Below are 12,889 nucleotides of genomic sequence, written 5' to 3'. Positions count from 1 at the left end.
AGACAATTTTCATTTTTGTGTGCACTACCCCTTTAATGTCTAAAAGCGACACCAGCGGGTCAAGGTGAAGGCGCTTCTTTTGACTCCCTTGAGCTCCCTTGCCTTCTCATTGTAGCATGGAGCAAGAGGAGGTATATCTCTATAGCACTATGATTGATTGATTGATTGATTACCATGTCAATGGGATAAGGTCTGGCTATAATGTTCACAGCAAATCCAAAAATCATCCTGATTGCATCAAACTAGCAGAAATGGACAGTTTAATTACAGAATTAACAACTCACCAGCAACAACATCATCACTTTCGGTCATGTTTTAAACTAAATTAAATTAAAATCTGTGAGCCGTTTTTTTTTTACCAACCATTCAATTAAATTAAAACTGCACCACTGAGCATGCAATCAATATATTTGCACATGCCTATACGAAAGCACCATCTGTGTAATACCAAGAATAAGGGCTTTTGACACATCTGTATGATCTTTAGTTTCTGCTCTGTGAAATAGCTGAATACCAGCTGAAGCTAACACACACACACCTGCCATACATAGATCATCAGTCAACACATATCCCCCCTCTCTTTCTATCAGTTGACATGCCTTATTAGATCTCAAACCTAACATTCACTGATGCGTCTATGATTTGGGTGAGTGTGTGTTTGTGTGTGTGTGTGTGTGTTTGCAACTTTCATCAGCAACAGTTATCAGCAACTGTGTTTTTATATTTTTCTTTTTTACAGCTATTATGTTTTGCTATTAAAAAGAGTGCCATTAGAGTCATTTTGTGATCCTTCCTTACCTAGAAAGATAGAAGATATTTTAATAGCATCTTTGATTTAAATTTATGTTGCAAAATGGCATTGATAAGCTGGTACTGAAAGTTCATGGAAGCCTCTGTGTGGCATTTTTCATGTATTTAAATGTTTTCCTAAAAATGTATCTAGGTGAATATGGTTGTTTATAACTACATATTAGTGCACACATGGTTGCATTCAAAAAGAGGATGCATATACATTTATTTAAAATGTTCTTTTTCTCATTAAATGGATGGTTAAAAAAAATATTTTGAAGAATATCTCAGCTCGGTAGGTCCATGCAATGCAGGTAATAATTTGACCTATGTAGCTCCAAAAATCACATAAAGGAAACAAAAGTAATCCATATGACTAAATTAATATCTTCAGAAGCTATATACTGTTATAGGTGTGGATGAGAAACAGATAAAAATGTAAGTCCTTTTTTACCCCAAATCTCTACATTCACTTTTACCTCTGAACTTTACATGTTGTGCCTGTTTAATGTTACTTTCACATCTGAAAATGAAAGTTAAAGTCGAACTTTAGAGGAACAAATTACTTTTGTACTGAACAAATTCCCACACCTATTATATTGCTTCTGAAGATATGGACTTAAACACTGGAGGCATATGGATTAATTTTGTGTTTCCTTTTTTGGAGCTAATAAGGTCTGATCACCATTCACTTGCATTGTATCGACCTACAGAGCTGAAATATTTTTCTAAAAATCTTCGTTTGTGTTCTGCAGAAGAAATACAAATTTTTACACATCTGGGATGGCATGATAGTGAGTAAATGATGAGAGAATTTTCATTTTTCACTACATTTAAGGCTAGTGAAAATCAGTGTGGAAAACATGCCTAAGAGATATATATAGTCTATATAAACACATCTGATGGAGCATATTGTGAAAAACATTGTAGAGTCTTGATCAGATGCACAGCCTTTAATGCCATTTTTTGGGTCGCAACACTCAACGATGCAAAATCCCACATTACAGGACTTAGACCTACTCTCTCACACTGTTCTGTGACACTTGACATCAAAGTGAAGGATGGATTTGCCAGATTATGACCCCATATTCATAATCATTTGACTGTTAGACAACACGTTGGAATTTATTTCTTTGCAAATGAGAAGTTTCTACAAATGAAATTTGATCTTTCTGTATGTTTTCTTAATGAATGAAAAAGGGCAAAGTCTGAGAGAATGATGTTTGAACAGAGATTTTTAAGAAAAATCCAACCTAGTCTCATAGAATGAACACTACTATAACTACATTTTTGCAAACTGACTTTTATGTGCCGCTTTCTACATTTTGCTGGAGTTTCCTTGTGAAATTAAAGGAACAATAAAAAGATTGTTGATTAGCTTTTGTGGTAGCTCACCTCATATACTGTGTTCCACTCAAGTCGGACTTGGGATATTCCTACTTGACATCTCCGATCTCTGACCATAAAGGCATTCCATTGCAAGATGCTCAGAAGATGATGTGTAAGGAAACCTAACTGCAAAGCTCCCTTTACCTTAGCAGGTGTTTGACTGTAACCAGAGATGTCTCCAAGCAACCCAATTGATAAAACAATGCTGCAACACTACGATTATGAACATTATGTACAATTATCAAAAGACAGTATAATTTATTCACCTGATTCACCAGGTGTTTTTTAATCAAGCTGTAATAATATGTAATGTAGGAACTTTTACTCATTTATCTATATTATTTAATAAAAGTTAATGTTTATCACTTACTTTGTAAATCTTCCTTGGTGCCATCATGTTTGTGTGATATCACACACCTGCACCTCGGCAAAATTGTTGCTAAAGTTTTTCTGCATGAGTTTCCAAGTTGGAATTTCGAATTCAAATGGTGTTTCATTGCATTTTTCCTAGTAGGAAGTTGGAAAATCCAACTTTCCAAGTTGAATGGAATGCAGCAATAAAGAGTTGGATTTGGAATTCAGAAGACCACAGTCCGGGCCCAGCCAACGACGCTCGAAACCAAAGTGACATAGAAGCAACACAAAATGGCATGGTTGCTTCAGAAAATGAGTTTTTTTTTTTTTTTTTGAATTTGCTTTAAAAACCCTATCGGTTAGGTTTAGGCATTGGTTAAGGATGTCTGTTTTGTTCACCTCATTTATCTTTTAGTACACTATTTTTAGGTTTTAGGTTAGTGAAGTATGTTTTACTCATTACATCCATTTAAAATTCAACTTACAACCCGTGTCTGATCATAACATTATATCACTTGTTTTTGGTGCCCCCGCTGGACAATTCACTAGGAAACTGCAGCCAAATGTGTAATACAGCACGTCCTTTTGGTTAACAAAAACTTTGCTATGGTCACGTAAATTTAATGAGATCAAGCAAATAAAAATCCCTGCATAAAAATAGAACCTGTTGAATTTAGGTCTTCACATTCAGTTGGAAACTGAGCAGAGATGTTAACTTTGCAGGTTCTTTGTGTCCTGTAAGAAGCAGTTTGTCCACTAAATAATTACAGGCGTAAAAATGGCAATTCAGTCATGGACATGTTAGACAAATTGCCTCATTCAATATTTACTATCACAGCATGTTTTTTTCTATACTACAAATTAAATAGTGACTGATTTTTGGATTCTTCCAAACATTTCCTTTAGCAAGAAAGAAAGTCACACAGGTTTGGTACAACATGGGGTCACCATCCCTTTAATCTATGGCTCATAACACATTGCCTTTATATTAACAGAGCTGTCAATAATATCAACATCATGGCAAACATAAAGATCAAAATGTCAATCCTCTCTTACAGAGGAAATCTACGTAATCTAGAGCACTCTAGATTTCATCATAAATTAACACTCGGCATTAGGAACATGGGGTGACCCAGTAAAACAAGCCAACCTTCCAATGTTGCTGTGGGGACTTGAGGTGTGGAGTGTTGAGTCACCAATATGATAACCTGAACTGTCACTACAGAGCAGACAGCAAAAAGGAGGTGTTGAAACAAAGTGGGAGGATGGAAATGAGAAAGAGAGCGGTTTGGATGTTGTTGTGCTTTAAGTGTCACTGAGCTACTTTAACGAAACACCTCGGGCCTCAAAATATAATTTTGGTTGATGACACATTAGGATGTTGGGCATAGATAAGGATCTTATGGTAAGGGCTGATCAGGCAGGCCTGTATTTTTGGGGAGCTTAACATTGATTTTTTTTTTAACATCCACTGAATCTAACATATTTTATCAAATTTAAATGTGTCAGCCCTACACAACCCCCTGGGGGAAAAGTTAAACGTGTAGCCCCATTACTAAAAATGGTGCTGGCTAAGTAAAGCATCACTATTACAATTGTTCATACTTTGGGATACTCTTTTTTTTTTAAAAGGATTTATAATTCACGAACCAATAAATGAAAAACTTAGTCCATATGTAGGGACCAGAATATTATCGAGACTTTGTTGTGGCCTCTTTTGCACATTCAATGCATCCATGGCAGACAAACATATGTGTTGTTCTGTGCATGTAAAAGTTTTGATGGCAAATCCAAAAAGAGGAATACTTCAATAACACAGTGAAGCTGACATCTTCTCAAGTTGTTACCTAGTTAGAGTGCTAAACAGCTGCTGCTTGTACTCGCACTGATGACGCAACTGGACCATGGTTTAGTCCCAAGGGCAGGGGGAGGTAGAAGGAAGCAAACGGGTTCGGAACAAGCAAACTAACCAAGTGTGAAAGCACCATTAGTAACCACCCAAAACAACTTAGCAACCACCCAGAACACCATACCAAGAACATAGCAATGTACTAAGAAATCATTCAGAAAACCATAGAAACCACAAAGCAATTTTCACTGTAATTTCCAGCCTGATTTCATGAACATTACATGACTGTGGCAACATTCTTAGTCTTAGTTTCCCAGTGAAATTTTCAATGGGGGCGCCAAAAGCGAGTGCAATGGAGTCGTAATCAGACAAGGTTTATAAGGTGAATATTAGATGGAGGTTTCAATGAGTAAAACATACATCCATAACATAAAACTTTAATCTAAACCTAACCAATAGTGATGTTAAATCAAATGAGAGGTAGATACCAAACAGACATCTTTAACCTTAACCTACAAAGAAATGCAAAAAGGAAAAGCACATTCTCTGAAACAACCACATCATCTCATGATGATTCTATGACATTCTCATCTCACGCGTCAGACTGCATGCTTGTCTTGTCTCGAATCTGTGGTCTTCTGAGTCCAAAGTCCAACACACTGAGTTGAGCTACCGCGCAAGCTAATTCCATTGGAATAAGTGTGTAAAAGTAGGTGAGTCTGTAACACAAGTGTTAAAATGTAGCATTTTTCCAATAATGTGTTGTAGTAAAAGTGTTTTGATTTCATTATATAGCAGTGTGCGAGTAATAGTGTGAAAAATAAGTGTCTATAAAGTTCTAATCAGCCACAGTTGTCATGGTTTGTGTGAAAGTGAATAAAATGCAGTTGTTCTAGTGCAGGGGTGCCCACACTTTTTTGCGTGGTGATCTACTTTTAAATGACCAACTCAATACGCTCTACCAACTAAAAAAACAGTTTCGTTTAAAATAAAAATAAAAATGCTTGTTGGGACTACTGCATGTATCCCTACATGGAATTCATCTTCAAATTAATACAAAAAAAAATAATAATGTTCAATGTTGATATCATCCAGTTTTAACACTAAACCCAAAACACCTAATAGATTACAATAGCCAGGGCATTTACCTTATTCTGATGACTTGCACTGAATTGAATCAGACAGTTTTGCATAATCAGGGCAGTAGCTGCTGGTAGCTAGTCTCAAACACTGTTAGCTTTGCAATTTTGCACTCTGGTTTCAGAAGCCCTTGGAGGGCGCGTACCTAGTTGTCATGGCAAATAAATAAACAAAAATCTTGCCTGGTCAAAATTTACTTGTCAAGTTCAAGTCAGACAGAAACTAAAAGAAGGTTTATATTTATTTTTATTAAAATTTAACGAAAGCACATTTAAATTTTGTGCGATCTACCAGCATTGCCTTTGCGATCGACTGGTAGATCGTTATCAACGTATTGGGCACCTCTGTTCTAGTGCCTCCATTGTTAATTTCACCAGGGAACTGCGACGAAACAGAATTCTGCACGTAAAAAGTAAGTTTGCAAAAATGATGTTATAGTAATCACGAAGGGTGCAAAGATCAATCTCTCTTGCTACCTATGGGCAATCACATGGGCTACTTTTGCCTTTTACTGTATTTCAGTGTCAACAGAATATGCACTGATACCCTTCTGGTAAATACAATAACCAGTGTGTACATGATCATTATTTAATGTAATTTACTCACTAAGTCTTGTGTTGGTGTGCTATAAGACACATATTAAATGCTGACCACTTAAAACCATCTGTGACTCAAAGCATGTGCTCAAGAGGATAAATGGCATAATGAGGATGCCGTAATTCTGTCTTGGATAGGAGATAAAATGCAGGTGTTTTTGTGTGAGTGACTGTGTGGACTTGACAGATAGATTAAAGAGAGGCAAACTGTGATAGGCCTAACAATAAAATAATCAAAGAAAGAAAGCACTGGGCATTTATTACTCATCTAGTCTTTTTTGACAGTAAATTTTGATGCCTACGATATAGGCGGCCGCTCTAGGGTCCAACATGGCCACACGGACCCGTAACAGAGCGAGAATTCAATAAACTTAGTAAAGTCCAGCATTGCCAACTACTTTCAATAAAAAGTTATGAGTCATTTGAGTCTTTGTTTACAAGTTAGGCATAGGGCTTTTCACTTTTCCTCAAGAATAATCTGGGGAAGGCATTAAAACACTGCAGATATAAAGACTCAACATACTACATAGAGTGAAAATATGAGCCATTAATCTGCAAATGCAAAGATCTACACTGTAAGAAGTATGTTTATTTATTTTATTTTATATTTACATATATGTTTATGTTTATATTTATATCTGTACATATTCTGGCCAACTTTGTTTTTTGATTTTTTCTAAATAAACATTTACACATATTTAGCATTGCCTTCAGTGTCCTGTGTCGTGTCGAGTGACACTTTCTTCATATAACTATTTTAGACAACAATTTATGAATTTGTACAGCTACAATATATACATATACAACATATTATTATTATACTTGTTGATTCCTGAACCTCATATTAACTAAGACATTAGTTTTTTGCACTTCAAGAAAAAAGTTGAAAAGTCATTAAAAATTTTGAAGAAATGCTGACTTGTCACAGCTGACAATTCTTTATTTATTTTTATACACTGGTGAGGCTTGTTGTCATGACTATTTCTTCTTCTCTTTTTTTTAAAAACAAAAATCTGAAATTGAGCCAGAAAATGAAATCATTGAGCCATTATGTTAAGGTCTGTTGCGGGCTGGGCTTGGTGGGCCGCTCTGGGCCAGAAAGTCCAGGGCCACTTTTTAGTGCCAGTCCGCCCCTGGTAGAGACAAATACACAGATGAAAATGCTGTCTGGAGGCCTTTTCTGCAGATCAGGTAAACAAAACCACCATCCATGCAGTGGGTCAGGTTCAATACGAAACATTGCATATACAGTATTTTTCCAAACTGTTCCTGTAATGAAGCTCAAGGTGAATGCTTTGAAAATGGAATTTGGGAATCATCTCAAATATGTCAAAACAGCCTTCAGCTACCAGCTGGTGTGCAATCTATGAAGACATTTCATATATATATATATATATATATATATATATATATATATATATATATATATATATATATATATATATATATATATATATATATATATAAACATAGATGCATGAAAATGCCAAAAGAGAAAAATATGCAAGGTTTTGTAAAATCTTGAAAACACACCATATCAGCCTCTGCTTCAATGCACGAGTCCCCTTCCCCCTCACGCGCGCCACAGCCCATGCGAGCGCGAGACACCGATGCACGCGACATCACAACACCATCAACTACCGTGACTGGGTAAAATAACGCACTGGTTATTTTTAATTAATCACCTGAAAATGACATTCAGTTAAAAAGACAGGTGTTCGACAGCCGATTGAGATTTTATATGTAAACGGTATGACACTGTTTAAAGGTGGCACATCATGAAGGTGGGTGTAAACCAGCACAGCGCCGGGTTGTTGACTTTTTATATATATATATATGTATATATATATATATATATATATATATATATATATATATATATATATCTATATATAAAAAATAAAAATACTGTATACTACATAATATATTGCTGTTGCCATACATACACCACATGAGATTAATTAATCCGTTTCCTTCACACACAAAAAATTAAATTAAATAAAAATAAAAATTAACCCACCTCTGCGAAGAAGGTCTCCATCTTTCCTCAGGAGCTGCAAGCAGACGCTATCCCTTCTCCGGCTAATCAATCACAAAAATGTAAATGATTTGAGAAACGTTTGAAAAGATGTACGGCTCTTCTGTAGGAGTTTTCCATTCACGAATGCTTATAAAAAGCCGGGCGCTGCAATCCTGCGTAAAGTGGCAATGCTGTCAACTGACGGCCAGAGAAACGACTGTTATCCAATATCACAGCTGATAGAACAAGAAAACGGGCAGGTGTTTAGTGTCTGTATGGATATTTTTTAGTATTTCAAATGCCGCTCACCACACACATGCCTTGCTGACTCCGGTGTCCGCACCAGAGAGAGTGAGTCAGTGTCCGCTCGCGCATCTTCGGTGAGGCGGCGCACCGCGCGCAAATACAGCCCCTCTATTTCCCCCCTTATTTAGAAGTATAGGTCTCTGCATAACAGTAATGGGTGTTTTCAAATCTGTGGGCGTTTTCAAACCGGTATGGGTGTTTTTAAACTAGCCGATGAAAGTAGGAAATCTCAATGGTTTGAAAACGCCCACATATTGGGCAAAGCCCATTTTTATTCTGCAGAGGTGTAAGTCTCCCTTATTACCGCACATTCCCGAAGTGAGATGAAAGAAATAGCCTCCACAGACGTAAACAGTGTAGAGTCCCTTTAACCACTTTAACATTAATAATGATATATTGCTGCTATACTCGCATATCCGAAATCATATAAATCATATAGTGTCTAAAATATGATAATCAGTGCGTTTCGCATTCAAGCTATACTTGATATACTGGGAATCACTCAACTATTGCTGGAAATAGGCCTACAGTGTAATAGCAAAATTTAAACATATTAACGATCTGGAATTCCATGTGTTGCTTAGTGGGATCTTACATGAATCAGTGTTGGTTGTGGTACTGATGATGCCCGCCCCTCAGGTGCGTTTCCATGGCAGCACTGACACATTTTTCTGCATGATCCATGCACAGCACATCTGAAGTTAGACTGATACAGTGGGTGGGTCTGAGCTGATCCACTCATCATCAATAAAGATGAGCTAAACCCTTTAAGAGAAAAAGAAGGTTGGCTGTAGGCCAACAAGTTCATATTTGCAAAAATAAATTACATTTAATATGAGACAAAGCATGTTTTTGCTCTTTCGGACACTCTGGGCATCAGAGTCAAATAAAGCAGATGGTAGATCTATAAATCATTAAACTCATATATTTCAGTTTGAGAAACAGACAACTGTAATCCTGAACCAACATTTCTATTAGAGAGATCTCACAATTTTCAAACGTAGTCTATTTTAGACCAGTAGTTTTCAAACTTTTTGATGCAGAGCAGGACCCCTAAATATGACTATACTTTGCGAGGGACCCCCTTCCAAAAATAAAAAGGCAGCTATGAATGTTCACATATAAAGAAAGATCCATTTATACTGTGTGAGAGAAATAGTTAGGGTTCCCACGCGTCCTGGAAAACCTGGAATTTTGCAGTGCAGTTTTCCAGTCATGAAAATGTAATAGAAAATTAGATAAATACCTAAATGTCCTGGAAAATCGTTTGTCCTGGGAAATGTTTTAATATAATAGAACTATTTGTTACATGTACTAAAACTTGGTAATGATTGGGACTCTGAATGGGAGTCAAATACATCAATTCGTATTGATTTGCCACTGTCGGCCCGGCGGCTGCACATTGTGAAACAACATCTGCGTTTAACTGTCATGAACGGATCCCTGTCACATACTTTATCTGCTCATCTGCTGTCATCTCAGCTTAAGTATTGATTTGGTAAAAAATTGCAACATTGCTGTTGTTAACAAATAACATTTGAGTTATTAACTTTAGACAATGATGATGGTCGGACCACTGATTTTTATTTTTTTTAAACGAATTCACCCCCAAAGTTGGTAGCATGGTGATTCAGCCATCATACCTCAGGATGTTAATTAAGTTTCAATAATTCAATGATTAGAGTCTGCTTATACCACAGTTACCACATGTAGCATGCAGAACATTTTTCAGAAAATCAGGACTCATGTAAACTAGTCATAACAATTGCATTAGCTATTAAATGTATATTGTCACAGAATATGACTTATTTGGATGAAAATTTTTGGTTGAATGCTCAATTAGGCTAATTAAATAAAAATTGCAAAATGTCCTAGTGTGATAGTTAAACTGCAAAAGTCTGTGATTTAATTAAATCTATAATCTGCACATGATGCATGCTTCAAAAAGCCACTCATACACCGAAAACACCTCGTCATGATCATCATGTGTGCTGTTGTATGTGTGAGATGACAGTAGCAGAGCACTCTGAAGTGCACAGCACATACAGACTATTTATTTAATGAAATCACAGCATTTTTGCTTAAATATTACAGTTGTTGGGCACATAAAATGTCCTGAAAAATTGTGCCTTGAAAAAAAGTGAGAACCCTGATTGTAAGTGTGATATTATAAAGAAAACTTGTTGTTAGCAAAATTAAATAATGTAATATTAGTATTGTACTAAACCCAGAAATGATTACATTATTATCTAGGAAATATTTACTTTGTTTTAAGTTGACAGCATATCTGTTACATTCTGGCAATCTGAAGACAGAACAGATGGAGACGAAGTAACTGAACTGTGAACCTAAGTGCAGTTTATTTACAGTGCTGGTAACGGAACTAAACAAACATAAAAGACTAGACTTAATTATGAACCGGACAGAGTTCAACCAACAATACTCGATAAGGGACTAATGCAAATTAGATGCATGCCGGACCTGCACCTCTGACCCCCGACATGAATTAGATGCGATGCCGGGGAATTGAAGCATGTATCATGGCCGATGCTGGTGTCTTAAATCTAGTCCCAATATGACATCACAGCGATTGCACTGGCTCAAAGATCTAGTAATGGGTACTCTATTCAGTGCCTTATTAAATACCGTACAAATTCACTTTATAGTATATGCAGGAGCGGTGCCAGAAGGGTGGCATGGAAAAACGACCTCGCTCGTGTTCTGGAGGCCGTCCGTGTCCCGCATGGTCCATAACAATGTTCCACCCATGTCGTTCTACCTCAGTAGACAAACACAATCCAAGACGCATACCTCCGCAATACATCACCACACAACTCCCTGCCCCCGTCAGATAACCTTACTGGATTCCACCCCTTACTCGACTCTTGCCACCCATGGCAAACAATCCTGGACATGCCCCTGGGTATATGCCATCCTGCAGTTTTAACTATGTAATTACGACATTTAATATCTTTTAAATCATAAGTTACACATAATAATATATAACTGAAATTATAGATTGTGAAATTAAAGATGTGTCTTTGTTTGTGTTTTTTAGTTAGCCTAGACTTCAATGACATGTTATCATGAAAACATGCTAGGTGTTTGCTCAGGCATTACAAATGTTTACCCCCATGGGGACTCGATTTACCAGGCGGACTCAATTGATCAAGACACTGTGCCGCTTTCCTTTCACATACACTGTGGCCCTGGAAGGACAGGCTGCTGAGGAAGCTGCTGCCCCACGCACCATGGACCAATGAGGGGAGCGAATGTGGTCACCGCTTGCTCACTTCCTGGATCCTCGGACACTCCCCATCCGACATGACACCCCCTTTCTGTGTCTGTCTCTTGCTCATCCCGCTACACAAGGAAAGTGACTACATTAAAAGTATGCAATTTTTTTACATGAAATGTATATTCAAATTAAAAATAGACAAAACAATAAAAATGCATACACACAATCATCAATAAGTTGCAACATGGGTTCGAAAATGTGCCTGTCTGTGTTGCGAGTCAGACTTACAGTATATAGAAGATTGATGTCTGTATCATCTGGCAAACAGGAGCTGTGATAACAACATTGTCAAATCCCCCATGATCATTTACATCACTATTATTGAAAGCCATGCTCACTTTACACCCTGAGGCACACACATTCACTCACTCATACACATATACACAATAGTCATTTGGGGTTTTATTAGATTATTTTTTGAGATTTTATTTCAGGCGTTAAAATATCTTTAGTATTGACACTTACAGAGCTTCTTTGCAACAGAGAACCAAAACACAATGGTAAGACTTTACAATAAAATATAAACAGATTTTCAGTATTAGTGTGTTGAAATGAACATTAACCAAGATTGATGTATTGTTCATTGTTAGTTGGTGTTAACTGATGTAGTTAACGGATGTTGAAACCTTATTGTAAAGTGTTACCAATAAAATGTATGATCATCCATTTATGGTGGTCAAAACTATCCAGTCATGTGATGGCAAATTGCTTCTTCTTCTGTGCTCCAGTCAGTCAGACTACACAGGCCCAGCTGCAGTTTACTCTACCCAAGAATGAGTCTCCCTTGCCTGGGCCTCTCTATTGTGTGCCTCTGAATGTCACTGGAGGCCCTGGAGGTTTTAGGGGCCACAGCGTTGTAGCCTGCAGCACACCACCCGAATTGCCATTGCATCTTTGTTTCCTCCAGCCTTTCATCCCTTGCCTCCCATTGTGGTACACGGACCAGGATCACACCAGCGTAACAGAGCCTCACATTCAGCCCATCTCTTTTGTTTCATCCTGCTGAATTTAACTGCTTTATTTTTAAGTGTTAGTGGCAGTTCCACATGGTTCCCCCCTCCACTGTCACCACTCTCCTACTGTGACAACTCAATACAACATGAAAAGACTTCACTTCTTAATCAGTCACCTGATAATCTGCTTTCAAC

The 12,889-nt window shown here is 37.2% G+C and overlaps 1 protein-coding gene across 1 annotated transcript in view; it reads right to left on the bottom strand.

Moving 5' to 3' along the window:
- The window catches only part of myo10l1 (myosin X, like 1), a 98,944-nt gene extending 90,481 nt beyond the window's left edge, over positions 1 to 8,463 (bottom strand). Inside the window, exon 1 of the mRNA XM_052141214.1 lies at positions 8,138 to 8,463. Within this exon, the coding sequence (XP_051997174.1) occupies positions 8,138 to 8,158 (21 nt within the window). The 5' untranslated portion in view covers positions 8,159 to 8,463. The remainder of the gene's footprint in view (positions 1 to 8,137) is intronic.
- Between the last annotated feature and the right edge of the window lie 4,426 nt (positions 8,464 to 12,889).

The sequence above is a fragment of the Xyrauchen texanus genome, chromosome 13 (assembly GCF_025860055.1).
Source record: "Xyrauchen texanus isolate HMW12.3.18 chromosome 13, RBS_HiC_50CHRs, whole genome shotgun sequence".
NCBI classification, from domain to species: domain Eukaryota; kingdom Metazoa; phylum Chordata; class Actinopteri; order Cypriniformes; family Catostomidae; genus Xyrauchen; species Xyrauchen texanus.
This window is presented reverse-complemented; position numbering and strand designations above follow the sequence as displayed.